A 16363-nucleotide genomic window follows, 5' to 3' on the forward strand; every position below is an offset into this window, starting at 1 on the left:
GAGCACATTCTAAGAGCACGGCGAGGAGATTATGAGCAGCAGCGTCGTCGCAAAAGTAAGAAATTACGCAGTCAAATCAAAAATTCAAACAACTACTCGCGCCGTCCAATCGATGGAACACATATATGGAGCATTCTGTGACCGAATTTGTTGTGTTGTGTACCTCGACGACGACGAAAGTCCACAAGTTTGAGAAACAGTTTTGAAACCTATGTTTAATCCGACTTTTGAGCCTCTGAGATAAACACTATGTTTCTATATGGCATCGTCTATACGTGCATCAGGGTTAAGAAAGATGTGCGCAATTGAATACTAAAATGCTTTATAATACAACTGTACCTCAACCAAACAATGCCGGGAGAACCCAGAAGAAAGGAAAAAGTCTTGATCGCTCCCACTAATATAAACTGAACAGCAAATTGTTTTAAACAAATGCAGAGGTGACCGACAGATAAGGACAAAAAATCACTCCTAGCTGCTGTGTGAAATCGCAGTAAATTTACAGGAAACTCGGGAGGAAACGAACAGGTGCAAAAGGAAATGCAGGATATAGAACACATTTCTATATAGAGATGCTTCAAAATGTCAATGCTCTGAATACTCCACTTCTACAACTCAAAGAGCAGTAGTTAGAAGTGAAAACAGAGCACACAAAGGCAGATGAAGACTCTTCTCACCAGAAAATGCCTATACATGTTCTTTGGCAGCTCGGCCAATTAGTCTGCACTGATCCGGAAGCAAAGATGAGATCACCTGCCCATTCATTGACAGCAGTTCACCATCTATTCCACAGCCGTTGTGCGTATTTTTACCAGCTTTGAGCTTCACGGATTTGACCTGGAGCACAAATGAAATATTATTGACTTTCAGCAGCAGCAAAATATAGAACAAGTATAGAAGAAGCACACAAAATAAGTATTGTACCTTCACATACTCCACATAGGGGAGTGACAGGTGCTGGCCAAATTGCAATCGCAAGAAAAATCTTAACAATCTCAGCCTACCACTGCCATGAACCAAAAGCAAGTCCAAAGTGTTGTCATCGAACTCAGCTTTCGGTGCAACCACCTGAGAGCTCAAACTTTGTACTGTCTTACACGAATGGTTACACACTAAAACACCTAAGAACTGCCCCTTCTTGACAACCCATTTTTCTTCAAGCTTCGGTACAACCTCTTTTGTTAAGCGTACTTCATCTTCCAGGGGACGTGGTAGCTCCACTGGGTTCTCATCTACCCAGTTAAGCTCTGTATCCCACCTTGGTTCAGTATCCCACTTTGGCTCGGTGTCCCAATTGGGGCCTGGATCAGACATGGTAGACGAAATATCTTCTTTGTCATTCACAGATGTGTTAGCCCATGAAGTTCTAGAATCATTAACAGCAGTTAACCCAGTCCAACCCTTGTCGGTCCTAGACTTTGATCTAGTCCTAGGCCAGTTAGGCGTGGTAGAAAGGGGTATTGGGGGATGAATTACTTCTTCTGGTTCAGTTGTATGATGAGTATTTCTTCCCATGGATAATCTTTTGGATTTTGGGTCAAGGCCCCGCACATACTCAGATGGCTCATTACTGGCAAGCGTGCTGCTCGTGGTGTCCAAGTCTCCAGACATTTGACTTGGCGTCATTATTGAATCTATGCTGGACAAGCTAGAGGCCCTTGGGATTCCATCGGCATTTGATCTCCTCATGATGTCCGGATAGATATCATGGACTTCATGTTCTGTTGAAACTTGCTCCTTGGGCTTTGATAATGGAAGATACTCTACCTCAAAATTGTACTTTGGCAAGCACAAAAATTTGAGAACCCCAGCCACAAAATAGCGTAGAGGACCAAAACGCTTTTGATATTTCTCTGAGAGCTCCAGGACTGCAAAACAACAATAATTGTATCTCTCACACATTATGAAAACAAACCTTTTCTTTTTATATTATGAATTTTAAGTCTAAAATCGAATTTTCCATTTTTAGTTGACAGCATTCTTGAGCATTTTCATGGAATAACACGGATAGTCAAACTATTCTGAAAATTAATGCAGAGGTAAAAAAATTATAAACAGTGCAATCAACAACAAGAAATGTATTGTTCATCATAAGATTTAACAAGTAAATAGTTGTGAAATCATAATGTCAGGCCGTAGCTGTAGGAAAGCAAGAGGAAAAGAACGCTGGAGCTATAGTCCAGCCAACTTTGGCTGCACCCAACTTTTGCTTCTTTTAAAGAGTCTCTCTATTTATAAGAGTGTCACTCACTTCATTGTCTTTACAACAATGACATTACTTCCATTTTATCATTTAAAAAAAATAAGGAAATTATCTAAAAGCATATCAAACATGAATGGCTGAAACAAGAAAAAGATGTAGAGTGAAGAAATAAAGTTCCAAGTCATGGTTAAATTAAAAATTGATGGACTTATGTTCATATTCCTTTTTTTTTCAAGTAATACTTGAGGCACGGACAATTTTTTCCAACTAATCTTTTTTCTGGTCCAATAAACTGCTTTCTGAATTTCCATTTGCTCAAGAGAACTGGGCAAGGAATTTAAACCAACAATTATGACCAAACAAATAATCTCATTTTAATTAAAAGAATAATGAACTACAGATACTCATGAATTTTTTTTTTCTGAATGTTGATTATACATGCACACACACACCCTTACCCTGGTGAGACATGAATCTAAGACTTCACCCTATAAACCACCCAAATGACCAATAACAGTGCAAGTAACACAAAAGAATGCATAGAGTTCTGCAAGAGACATGACAAAGACCAGCTCATATAAATTCTCAAAGATTTCAACCATGAAACTTACCATCGCTAACAAAACCAAAGTAAGAAACTGTCATCCCAAAATGAATTACACCAGTTTGTATCCATTCAACAGCAAAAACATCTGTAGCAGTAAGCCCTCCCTGTCCACCAAAATTATTAAGAAAAATATTCAATTAAGAAATGAATGAAAATTTTATGATGGTGACTACGGCATATAAATTTGTAAAAGAAAATTCAATTGTCTCCCACATTACTTTGGCAATGACGAGTTAACCTAGAAAGATAACATACATAGAAATATAAATTGGTTGATTTATCATACAAATCAACAAAATATTTATTTGAAATAGCATCATAAAATACTGGCATCCAAATTGAACAATTGAATCAAGAGGACCAAAAGCAGACTAGGGCCCCTTGAACTTCATGTGGAGTTGAAAACACTGCCATTCAGGTGTTGTTCGGTTTACTTTTTTTTTAAGAAGAAGAAGTAGTAGACAAAGAAGAAGTGTAGCTTGGATTACTTGGACAACAGTATTAAAATGACAGTAACAAGCAGTAAGATCGGAATTCCATGAAAGTTAAAATTAAAATGACAGCTTAAGACTTCCAGGGAAACTTTTTTTTTTTTTTTTTTGAAATGATGACTTCCAGGGAAACTTAGATAACAAGAAAACAACCCATGTATGAAAAAGCAAGTTCAGAGATTGGGAGTAATTGCATTCTAGTCAAGGAGAAGAAAAACTATAATGTTAACAAATTTCAATACCTTTACGATAGTCTTGGGAGTAATTGCACTCTAGTCATGGAGAAGAAAAACTATATTGTTAACAAATTTCAATACCTTTACGATAGTTATTGCTGCAGATATGGGATCTCTCACTCCCAAGACAGTCCAAACAAGTGAATTATCAGAACCCGCAGGAATAATTCCAATTGGGATTGATATTGCTTCCTTTTGGTCATGCCTACTAAGTAGACCATTTAGAACCTACATGAACATGTTGATCATGTAACAGTTAAGAAACTTAAACAGTCGGAAAATAAATTCTCGTTATTTCATAGAACAACTTCAAGTATCTCTGACCAGTAAAATAAAAACAACATCAAAATTTACACCAAAAAAATATATCATTATTTTCAATTGGCAAGTGGACTTGCAGTTATAAGTTAGTTAAAGAAAAAAAGAGAGAGAGAAAGAAAAATCACCATTAGCTATCCAATTTTAACTGTAGGCGTGGTAATTTCTAATTTCAGTGCCTTGCTCAAGCCCATGCAAACTAGCTCACAGAGAGTTCTAGTTGAAACAGAAGGTCGTTAGGCTGCATTCATTTGTTCAGCACACTGTTGCACCTCAAAGAGAGTTTGGATTCATAGAATTACTGCAAGATCGAAGGGGCTGATAGGCCATTATCCTTCTTTTCAAATATTAAACTCTCGGAAAAGTTATCCTTAAATCTAAATTCATGACATATAAGTGGTTTATACTAGAAGATTTAAAGAGAAAACAGAGAGGATGGATTTGGAAGAAAGCTTTCTTAATTTATACATCAATATGTATCTAAACTTTAGCAGCCCCACAACTATGAGCCAGAATCATTGTTCTTTTTAGCTTTTGATCTCTTGAAGATCAAAATTCCATTCAATATAAACTGTGTTGGAATTTCGATTTTTTATTTTTTAAATGGCAAAAAATGACATTAGCAAATTAAAAAAAAATTAAGCCAAGGCTCGCATTGGTGAAACCATGAATAAATAAGAAAACTGGGAGAATAATGAATCTTGATCTCAACTAGAAGATACATATTGATGCCACAAAGCAACTAGAAGAATAATGATGCAAGAAAAATAGACCTGTTATACATCTTTGATTAACATTACAAATAAACATATCTTCAAGAAAACATTAACAATTCCATCAGCTTTTGCAACAACTAGGACAGTGAATGCCTTCCCAATACAATCTGAAACACACAAAATATAGAAAGAGCCTTTCAAAGTGAGAGAGAGCGCAGCAGATAACTAACCTCATTTACAATTCCATCACCTCCAACACAAATAATTCCTAAAAAACAAAAAAAGCTGAAAGATAAGAACCCAAAGATTCCCAGAAAACATATAACATGCATAATAAAACAGGAGGTAATAATACCATCTGGGCATGTACTGAAGTCAACATTATAAGCAAGGTTTCGGGCATGACCAGCAGAAGTCGTTTTAACAACTTCCATCTTGAACCCTGCCAGCTGATACAAATTTGCAAATTAAATTAACCACATGTAACTCAAAATCAGTTTTTAAAATTTATGAAAACAATGTCCAACACAAAGAAAACCAATAGGTATAAGGAACTTCCGTGACCATATCATACAATCCAGTGCTCAAAGAATTCCAGAGGTCACCAAAGTTTCCAAAAGGTTTAAGCAAAAATTATATGTACCATCCAGTTTTCTAATCCAGTAACTTCCAGTCTCCTCGGGCTTACTGTGAATGGTTGTCCCACTATTGTGGAATTCATGGATTTTGTTGGTGTTTGCCTCTTAGAAGAAGATTTTAGGTTAATGAACACTTCAACATAAGTAATAAGAAAAGAATAGGCACAATACTGGCATAGAGTTGTACTAAATAGTAAATAAATGCTTTTAAACAGCATACTAAAGGAATGATAGAAGTATAAAAGGCTTTAATGTTGGCATATAAAATAAAATTTATAGCGAGATTTGTACCCTAGTGAATTTCACAATTAACTTTTAGCAATTACATATTGATGCATGCAGTTTTATTTTATTTTTCCTATGTAGACTTTTTTGTCAGTCAGATGACATCCAGGTTATGTGGATGCTTCTAGAGGCTATTAAAAGTTTTCTTCTATAGACTATCTAAACAAAAGGGTGCAATATGTAATACATACAGAACTTACAAACAAAGTCTAATCCTACAGAAATAACTGGCATCTTAGAAGGAAATACCCGAAGTATAGATTCTGCATTAAAAATTAATTGCAAGAGCATTTTCAAAAAAATAATAATAATAATTAAGCGCAAGAGACCTGCATGAAATTGTGGGTAGGCAACTTTTAAAAAAAAAAAAAGCAATTGTCGGTAGGCAAACAATGTGATCACTAAAGCAGATGCAGAGAATAAGAATGTTTTGGAATAGTATCAGATTGGAAACTAAGTTGATCAAGGAGAAAGAGACCTTAAATATTGGTTCAACTTTTCCATGAAATACTTTACTAGAGCGACCACGCCCAGACCGTGGATTTAGTATTACAAGCACGGTTGGAGGGCTCTTGCATTTAATATGTGGTTCAGATGGAAAATCGACAGCAACCATATCGCTTCCCTGCTTCTTGGAAGACACCAATGGATGTGGCAAACAGTTGACATAACACTGTTGATCAGCAAATCCACTAACCCATTGCATGGCATCTTCCACATTGGAAGCCACAAAACGGAAGTCCTTACGTGTTCTCTGGGGCTTAAAGAAGCAAGATAAACCACAGGATCTGCTTCTTATGGGGTATGCATGAATAGTAAAATGCCTAACACCAGCATTGTAAGAAACCTGTCAAAGTCAAACCACGGCAGAGTGAGAGAGTGCAAGAGAGGAAGAAAGAGAGACAGAGACAGAGACAGAGATGGAGAGAATTGGGTATGCTAGATTGAGATAGGCACATCTATATTTAAGAGAGAGAAAGCATATATTATAAACTTACAGAGATGACATCATCCAGATGCAAAATATGAGAACCCCAAATCAGTGCCTTGCTTGTAAGTTTTGCATCAAGTGTAATCTGGTTTTTAGTGTCTGCTTGCACATCAGTACTTACACCATTCTTATCCAGTATCAACTTTCCGGAAAACACTTCATATCCCAACAAATCAGACTGCTCATCTCCTATATCAATACAATGTTCTTGCACTTTCACTTTTTCTGGATCTTCACTAGTTATATTAACAGCATTTTGCTTAGAAGATTTTACTTTTCCCCGTTTTTCTGGAAACACAGTTGGGGAGGCTTGCTGCCCAGTTGATATTTGGGAACACCTATTGCCCAGGCGACCAACTGACTGATGTGGCAGTAATACTCTCAAGGACCTAACATTCCGAGGAAGATACCCAGTCTTCTGCATCTCAGTGCTTTAACGAAGCCACCAAGAAGTGAAACCACAAATTGTATGTCCCAGAATGAACCTCTTCTGTGACTTAGAATAGATGTTTCTTCCACTGATCCAGCAAAAATGATCCAGCATAATAGTGAAACCTGCATTACAATGGTTGCAAAAAAGTTCACAAAATTATGCGAATGACCAACTTTTTTTTTTCTGGCACATGCAAGTACAACAGAATTAGCTCCTCCATGACTACACAAGTTTTACAAGTTTAAAGAAAAAAAGCTCAGCCTCATTCACCGAGCAAATGCAACTGTTGAAACACCAATTTCCAACAACAACCATTTCTTTGAACTAGAAAATATGAAAAATATGAGATTTGGGGGGAAAATAGAAGAGAAAAGAGAAGAAAATGAGACCTGGGAGAAGAGCACCCTTGCTGCGTTGGAGAACATGCCAGAAAAGCACGTCATTTCTGTTTTTAATCAGGGTTTAAGTGATATTTTACAAAAAGACAAAAATACCCCTCAATACTCAAAATGACAAATCTCCTAAAATACATGTCTAAATTGAATTAAAATCGAACCATGGATAAAATAAGACCTTGTCTACCTAACAGCCATACTATTAGAGAAAAATGTAATATATAAAATGACAAAAATACCCCTGTACTGGTATTTTAACAAAATACATAAAAGAAAATATTTTCTCAAACTTATTCCCATATAAGGATACCATACATCCATTGCCACTCTACGTTGAACCCACTATGTGCAGAAATCGAGTTGAGCCAAGTCCAACAAGTAATGTAAAGCAAGAACTAATGCCTTGCAAAAAAGTAAGATGCTACAAACCCTTTTTATTGTTAGAAAAAACATAACATTTTTTAAGAAATTACAACTTTTTCCAAATACTTTTATTGTGTACACAAAATGGCACTGAAAAATTCCACGAAAACAAATAGAGGCCAGACAATGATGGGACGAATTGCACTTGCAGCATTTCAACCTTGGTAAATTATTCCATCGCAACTCCATTTCTCATTTTGGAGACATTCCAACTTTATTTTTGTGTTAGAGTCTAAATTGATACATGGTAAACAAATTTAGTATTAGAGAGTGCAAGCATCATTTACGGAAGATGAGGTGGTGGGGACAAGAATTTAAAGGCTGTATAAAAAGTCCAGCAAAAAGAAAATTAGAAATTAAAAAAAAAAAATGAGAAAACAAAAGAGCATTTTTTATATGATTTGAGTATGGTCCATGCAAGACCCACTAGTGCACTCTTTTAGAGGGCTCCAGCAGCCTTAATCAAGCAGAACATGAGAGAATGGTAGCCAGTGGTTCTCTCTCTCTCTCTCTCTCTCTCTCTCTCTCTCTCTCTCTCTCTCTCTCTCTCTCTCTCTCTCAATTCAACATTAAAATACCCAAATCAAGCAGCAACTATGATGATGTCATCAACTTTGGAGATGACACAGGCAAAGGAATAGGTTTGGACATTGATGCATACAAGAATATTGAAAATTCCAGCTTACAACCTCTACAGGCACTAAAAACCCATAAAACTGCTCAATATGCTAAGTAGTTTGCTTGAGTAAAAATATGAGATAAGTTGATCGTATGATGGCTGTTTTACTAACCAGCCGTAGAAGCAAAATTGCTAATCCAGACTCTTAGAGGCAAGAGCAACACAACTTTTACCCACCCAAAGCTTCTGCTCTGACCTATCCAAAAGCAAGCCCAAAAAAGATGTTGACATCACCAAAGATGCAGGAACCAAAAAGAATTCAATTTGCAAATTTGGTGACAAGAAATACCTATTAATAACCAAGATCTCATGATACTGAAACCTATCCATGATTAAGACTTTTTTTTGCTATTTAAAAAAATAAATCTTTTTGCTTCAGTGGCACCCAAAAACGTTTTGTTGAACAATTTAAACCATATTATAACCATTTAGACGAAAGATGACATTCATCCAGTAAAAGAGCAAGTCTTTATTAACATTGGATGTGAAAATCATCGCCAAGCAAATAAGAACTGGTACTGACTTCTGCTTAGTGTTACCTCAATAGACAAAGAGGGGAGAATGGTACATCAGTACCACAGCATTATAAAGCAAAAGGGAGCTGAAGGCAATTGTTCAGGTTTTCTACCACCAATTTGAAGCTGTAAAAGCTATTCACTATATGAGTTCCCAAGATTTCAGCTATTGCACGTCATACTCTCTGCAGAACTGAAGAAATCAGGCACTTGTGAACTATCAATTTTTATTTTTATTTTTTTGAGCCTAATCCCAATACTCTTGGGCGGGGTGTGCTGTGGAAAAGCTGAGAAACTGAGAATGTGCTGGATGAAAAATATATAATAATAATTTTCCAGCGAATTGTTTTCAGAGACAAAGCAACTTTGCATTCAACCTCACAGAAATATGCCAACAAAATCAATATAATTGAAATTAATAACTAACATCGAATCTTTCAGACAATAAGCACCCATTAACAGAAAATATAATAAATTTCAGAACGACTCACTATACAAAACAAACTCTGTCCCTCACAAATCCACCAAATATATCTAGCTCTGGCAATGGAAATATCAGATCGTCATCAACCAAAAGGATGTATAAATCCTCTCAGACAGAAACATTAACGACACAGAAATAGAAAATCGCACCGACAAAAATCAGAAAAAAAAAGAAGATAAAAACAATACAAGCACATAAACAAAACCTTCAATTACCTTAATAATCGAAAAACATCCACCTAACAACAGGGAAATCTCAAAGTTCTGTACAGACTCCAGATTGCGCCCGCAAAAAAAAAAAAAAAAAAAAAAAATCAAAGACAAAACAAAAACTCAAACCTGCAAATAAGCTCCCCCGAGCTCAACTCGAAATCCAGCTGAAGAGTCTCCGCTTCCACAAATCAAATCGCCGGCCAGATCTCAAAAACCCTAGCTCCGCCGATGAAGGCTGAGGACAGCGTGCGAACGAAACAGATAGAGAGTGATGTCGGGAACAGTACTAGCCGAGGACGAAACCAAAAAAATGAAAGAAAAAAAAAAAAAAGCGTGTCGGACACGAAGCGACGACGTTGGAGCGTGAGAAAGTGACTGATTGGGGTTTTCTTCCTTTCTTTTCGCTCCTAGCTTCTCTCTTTTTCTCCCCTCCTGCAGCCCTGCTCTCCCTTTCCTCTCCGCCCCTCCTTCAACTACTTTTTCGTTCTCCACTCTATTTTTTTCTCAGGCAAAGGCGGTGTCACCGTGGCGCAGTGATCGTCAACCACTGCGAACCAAAAATGGCGACGGGACTGAGGCTAGACTTATAAAAAAACGCGTACTGTAGAGCCAGAGAGAAATCAGACGAAGACGCCGTAAATTCGTAATGGCCAAAAGCTTAATTGGTAATAAATTACAGTCAGTGGAGCTCCTCCGCTGAACTCAACGTTTCCTTTTCACATTTTCTTTCTCCCACGAGAAAAATAATCCTCACCCTCCATTCGATCACGACCGTCCGTTTCTCCAGCTACGCCGATCCACACCGATCAGTTCGGGATAGGAACAAAATTTACAAGTCAGCGTCTCAGGATAAGGAGAATTGCAGTCCTCTTTTTTAGCTCAATTTTTAATCTTACTCGTGTCTTACTTCAAAAAATAAAATAAAATAAATATATCTCGTGGTTTAGAAGAAATTATTTGCTAATTTAACCTGCCGCCAGTGAAGAGTTCAAATTGGTAAGGCCCCACAGGATAACGTGCTTCCTACTTAAATCTATAAAAGAAGTACATTTTAGATTAAAAAAATAATAATAATAAAAGAAAAGTGCCTTTATTTCCCCATTCCGGTATACTAGCTTTTTGGTCTGTCAAAATCAAGCCGGATACATTTACCGTAAAATCACTATCTTCGAAGCTCAGAAATGGGCGAAGAAAAGACGCTTATTAACACCGACAGGTATTGAATGAGATAGTAAACAAAATATTTAATTGGAAATACCTGGCAAATTAACAAGGATGAGCGATCTCAACCGTCGGACCTGTTTCTATCATGAACGTCCTTCATCTCGTACTCGTTGACGTCGACTTGCGGTGGACCCGTCTATGATCGTATCACTAGAACCCTGTACCACGTGTAATGTCACAGCTTTCCATGGATGGAATAATTGGGCGTGACTCGCAAAAAATAAGAAAATCCCTCCTTGTAATAAAAATAGAAAGATCTGGGTCCACTATAACGGACGATCACGTCCGTCCATGAATTTATGCAGGATTTGCGGGGACGGCGAAAATTCCGACGCCTGAATTGTCCTAACTCTTCACTCTAAACATGAGTTGTCGTGCCGTAATGGATTGAACGCCGACCGATGTTACTAAAATAACCCTTCGAGAAAAACAAAAAGGTGTATAATAGAGGGCAGATTAGGAATTCCAAATGCCAGTTTGTGAACCTAGTCGACGGCTAGTTCGGTTACCTTAAGTAAACTAATTAAAAGAGCGAAAAAGGCGGGATATGATTAAAGACAGGGTGTTTAATTAACATTTTTATGATTAGTTGCGGATTAGTATTTGGCACAACGCAACAGCGACGGCGAGGTCTGTGGGGTCACAGACAGGAGTTGATGCCAACCGAGCTAAATAATATCTTGATTTAGGTTTCGACGAGACAATGACATGCGTGGGGAGGGGGGGTTTGAACCGGGCTTAAAGAGAGACACGTGTCTTCGGACTGTGCAATCTTGATTATGATCATTAAGAGCCCCTCATAATTGTAGTCGTCGGATTAGCAATGGTCCCCAGAACGCTAAAATCATCCTATCTGCATGTGACTTGTGAAGTATTCTCACTCGACGACGTGGTACCATGACGACCCATAGTGGTGGGGCCGTTGAAAAAAAAAAATCAATATAACACGTCATCAAGCTCAAAGCGCGGACCATCATCACCAGAAGGCATCGTCGGAGGAGTTGGTGGTACAGCGGTCCCAACTTTTGTTCCTGATCCCCTCCGTTTGAGGTCTTGACTTTTTTAGCCAGGGGAGCCAAAGGGATAATCGAACCCCATCAGTGGTTGCAGGCTCGCCTGTCCCCTACCTACTTGGTTTAGTGAGATGGGTGCGGAACACACGGGACTGGTGGTCTGTGGGATTAGTGAGACATGATAATAGAAGATATTGTTATAATTAATTTTCTATAAAAAGATTTTGACTGATTTGTTAAACATCTACCAAGACTCCCACCTAAAACATTTTCTTTTTTCCACATTTGTTATGGGGAATTTAATTTTATCTATCTAATTTGCTTCTCCAACCACTTACTTTCTTAATGAAAAAGCCTCAATTTATTAGAGTAATAGGGTCTGTCAACCCACTCATTGAGGGTCCACTTATTGGTAACAAGTCTCTTATCAACACCCTTAAAATTTTGATACGAATTAAGATGTATTAAGTTATCTATCTCTAAGTTCGACTTAGAGATAAAATATGACTTCAATTATGGGCAACCCTGTGTCATTTTGCACGGTTTGAATTAAGAAAATTAGATTCAATCTCTATGATCAATGGCTAAACATTGGTATTTTAGGTTTATTTATTTATTTACTAATAATATTCATGTAATGCTTTGAAATGCTATGACCAAACTATTAATTATTATAAATTATAGAAAAAGAAAAAGGGTCTTCGTGCCCGTTTCAGAAGGTGGAAGTGGAGACTTTGGCTCAAGTTATAGCACATCAATTCTCTTTTGCTTGTTAAAGAAATGGATATGACTGAACAACCATTCATGGGAGGGTTCTCTTTTTGTTAGGTGAGCCTCCTCTTTTGATAAACAATGCAAACCGGGGCAATCATTGAAAAGGTGTTATTGGTGGCTTCATTTATCAATTCAAAAGCAACTGTGATAAAGATTGGCATATCTTTTTGTTCGTCAGGGAAGAGAGAAAACCCTACATTGCTTCGCCTTCAAGGTAGATAGGACTGACTCCGTAAATTGGTTTGAGAGAGATAGAATTCAGGTCTGGTCAGAAGAAGAGAGGTCCATCTGTTTTACAAAAGGAGGAGGCCTCATCAACCTTTTGGGATCCATTAAGCCTGTCTGGCCTTTAAAAGATTATGAAAAGTGGTCGTCATCAAACCTGGTATCCCACCTTACATTTTAAAACATAAATGTCAACGGACTGGACTTTCCACTGTTCTAAACTCTAACAAAAAACTTCTAACCACTCATCGTCTGTATCTCAAGGTGATTATCCAGCCAGAAGAGGCTGGAATAACATGTTATACTAGAGAATCATTGGGGTTGTCTCTACTGAGAAGAGATTAAGATTCTTCAGTGGCGGCTTTACTAGTTTTAGTAGTAACTGTTGCTTGAACTCTATAAGTGCATTTTTTATAGGCCACGAGCAGAAATAGTTGTAGAAGAATTTTAGAGAAGCATTTCAAAACGGATCCATCTAAAATTGCATTTCTGTCATTTCTTATTTCAAATATTATGGATAGCTAACCGAGCCAGTTCGCGAGCAACTCAAGCTCGGCTCAGTTCAATTTGATTTATAGTTAATGAGTCGCTCAACTAAACCATGGTTCAGTTCGAAAGCTCGCGAGCCAACTCGTTAAATTAACAAGGGCTCGGGACCGGGAGTCGTCTTCGAGTTTGATTTCTTCATCTCCTCGTCTATCGTCGTCGAGCTCAACTGAACCATGGCTCACTTCGAAAGCTCACAAGCCAACTCGTTAACTTAACGAGGGCTCGGGACTGGGAGTCGTCTTCGAGTTCAACTTTGGTTTCTTCCTCTCCTCATCTGTCGTCGCCGATCCTTATCACCACCGGGCCCCTCCCGTCCACTATTGTGGCCACCTTCGTTGCCGTCGACAACTATTTGCCAGCCGCCTTCATCGCATACTCCCTTACCCCCCCCCCCCCCCCCCCCCCCCCCCTCCTGCGCGCACAAAGACATCATGCAATTTTCGCACGTGTGAGATCACAAGCATGTGAGAAAAAAAAATTGTTTCTTGAACTTCGACTGTCTCTTCCTCGTGGCTCTTAAAAAGACTCAAATTGCATGAGGCATTCTGTTAATGCTAACTCTACTCAAGTTTTTCATAAGAACATATCGGTAGCATTTCAGAATTGTTGCTGTATGAATCCATACTCCAAAGAAAAAACAAAAATGGGCATACGACTAAGTAATCCAAAACCATTTTACTTAAATTTTTCTCTGTCTCCATGGTCTGGTTTTCCAGTCCTTGAATCTGAACGATCTTATTGAGTACAAATGGACAAAACTAGTGTTGTTTTTCAATGGAATATTTTTGTGTTTGATTATTGAATAAAGTTTATGCATAATTATGTAATTTTTATGAATAATTTTATAGATAATTTTATGGAGAGTTAATATACAGAAGTTATGTCCAATTTTAAGTAGAAGTTATACCCAATTTTATGTAAAATATATGTATAATTTTATATACAATTTATTTGACTTGTATTTTATGCAAAGTTTTAAATGTAGGTTGGAGCTCGAACTTGGTTAAAATTATTGGGTTCAGGTTCGATTACAATTTTAGGCACGAGGCTAGGCTCAACTTGACCTTAAGTTCAAAATATTTAAATCAAGTTCGGGTTTAGGTATATTCGATGACACCCCTAATTATAGAATAGATCAAAACTCCATTAAAAAAGGGGTTGAAATGATCGGAGTGCAAGTGTTTATGAGACGAAGATCTGCGAGGACTGTGAGTAATGATTTTTGAAGTAGATCTTTGCAAGTGGGAGGCTATGATCTTCTGATATCATAGAAAAAACGTCTGCCACTATCAAGGGCGGGAAGAGATGAAAGAAAGAGAGGGAAAGCAAGGACAGATCGATAAACTCAGAGGAAGAGATGCACTCCTCTCCCAAGGTTATTAAAGTCGTTTCTTCCAGCGTTGTCGTGGAGAATTGGGTGAGTTTCAGAGGCTGAGAAAAAGTCGTTTGTTGGCAATAAGGTGTTTTGTAATGTCTTTTAATCTTTATATAATAGTTAATTATTTAATTTAGTTAATAATATTTTACATAATATAAAAATAGGATCTAACAAATGGTTTTTAATTTTATTTACATTGATTTAATTAGTAAAAAATATTTAGTAATAATAAGTAAGCAACTTCTTTATTTTAAAATTATAATAGTTTAGTTATTTAAATTATATATTCTAATTTTACTCAAATAAATGATTTTATCTGATTCTAAAATAATAGTCAATCATTTTATTTTATTTTTCATATTTTAAAGAGAATATGTCTTCTATTTTTTATTATTTTTAAGCAAAATACTTTTATTCAATTTTACTATTTTTTACTTTCTGATTTATTTATTTTTATTATGTAATACGTTTGTAATTTTTATATTTTTCTCATTTTTAACATGTCAATTTTTGTTTAATGTTTGGTGTACTAATATTCTTTTTTAAGTTACGACATGTTATAATTTAAACATGTTTAATCATTTTTTATATGTTTAAGGCCATAACAACTTATTATTTATATTTTTAATACATTTTATTTAACATAATAATTTTATTTCTTGTCCAGTATGAGTTTATATTATTATTGTTGCTATTATTATATATCTGTTATAACTTTCATTATAGTTGTTAACTATGTTTGTTATTTTAATTTTTTTTTTTATTATTTTAGCTCTTTGTAGTTGTCTGTAACGTGAATCTTAGAAATTATATTACCAAAAGTTATATGTTCATTATGTGTTATTTTTTATTATAAAAAATAATAAAATAAAATAACGTTTAATTAAAATATAAAATTCATATAAGGTAGAACAAATAATAGTAACTTAGAAAAAAAAAGCAATAAATCAATGGGGTCTTTTAAATTTGAGAATATATATTAAAAAAAATTTAACCTTATCACAAATCAAAATATAACATAGAGGAACAATTAAATAAAACAAAAAATGGACAATAAAACATGAAAAAACAAAAAAAAATCAGATTATTAACAAATATAAAGAAAATAAAATAAGAGTAAAAATAGAAAGTGTAATATAAAATAAGACAAAGTAACATACTAAATAATAGTAAAAAAGAATAATTGTGTTGTAACATTTAATAATAAATATATTGTACAATGCTACTCAGACAAGAACGATACTTTCACAAAATAGTATCCTTCAATTCTAACAAAGGAGAACCAAATTACAAGTGTAGATTAATTTTATATTGGATTTATTATATAAATTTAAATATTTTAAAAGCTTATCTCATATATATTGATTTTTTATTATATATGAAGAAGGTCTAATAAAAAATAAAGTATACATTTGGAATAATAGAGTGTCTGCTGTTAGATAATTTTGTTGAACAACTTATTGGCAAATATGTATGTCTAATCTTTGTATGTTCTAATATAGTAATACTATTTGGTTACATCTGTTGGAAGACACCTCAAAGTGGCATCAATGTAAATTACCTTCCCCACTTCA

At 35.9% G+C, this 16363-nt stretch overlaps 1 protein-coding gene across 1 annotated transcript; it reads right to left on the minus strand.

Annotated features, from left to right (window-relative positions):
* Window positions 1-369: 369 nt before the first annotated feature.
* LOC137934115 (sphingoid long-chain bases kinase 1-like) lies at window positions 370-10215 on the minus strand. Its single transcript, XM_068778349.1, has 9 exons — window positions 9753-10215; window positions 6493-7040; window positions 5973-6341; window positions 4927-5020; window positions 4802-4839; window positions 3619-3765; window positions 2815-2914; window positions 925-1868; window positions 370-837 (listed from the first exon to the last, which is right to left on the minus strand). Exons 2-9 carry the CDS (start codon window positions 6907-6909, stop codon window positions 688-690), a joined length of 2259 nt encoding a protein of 752 aa, XP_068634450.1. The 5' UTR covers window positions 6910-7040; window positions 9753-10215; the 3' UTR covers window positions 370-687.
* Between the last annotated feature and the right edge of the window lie 6148 nt (window positions 10216-16363).

This window comes from Aristolochia californica, unplaced genomic scaffold, assembly GCF_029961685.1.
Source record: "Aristolochia californica isolate CCGP_79_NKW_82.1479 unplaced genomic scaffold, dmAriCali1.0.hap1 SCAF_6, whole genome shotgun sequence".
NCBI classification, from domain to species: domain Eukaryota; kingdom Viridiplantae; phylum Streptophyta; class Magnoliopsida; order Piperales; family Aristolochiaceae; genus Aristolochia; species Aristolochia californica.

Excerpts from the sequence above, each read along its gene's own strand:
- LOC137934115 (XM_068778349.1), bottom strand. The coding sequence starts at position 6,909 with ATGCAGAAGACTGGGTATCTTCCTCGGAATGTTAGGTCCTTGAGAGTA. Across the intron at positions 6,342-6,492 it reads ATCTGGATGATGTCATCTCT|GTTTCTTACAATGCTGGTGT; the intron begins GTAAGTTTATAA and ends TGACTTTGACAG. Across the intron at positions 838-924 it reads CCTATGTGGAGTATGTGAAG|GTCAAATCCGTGAAGCTCAA; the intron begins GTACAATACTTA and ends TTTGTGCTCCAG.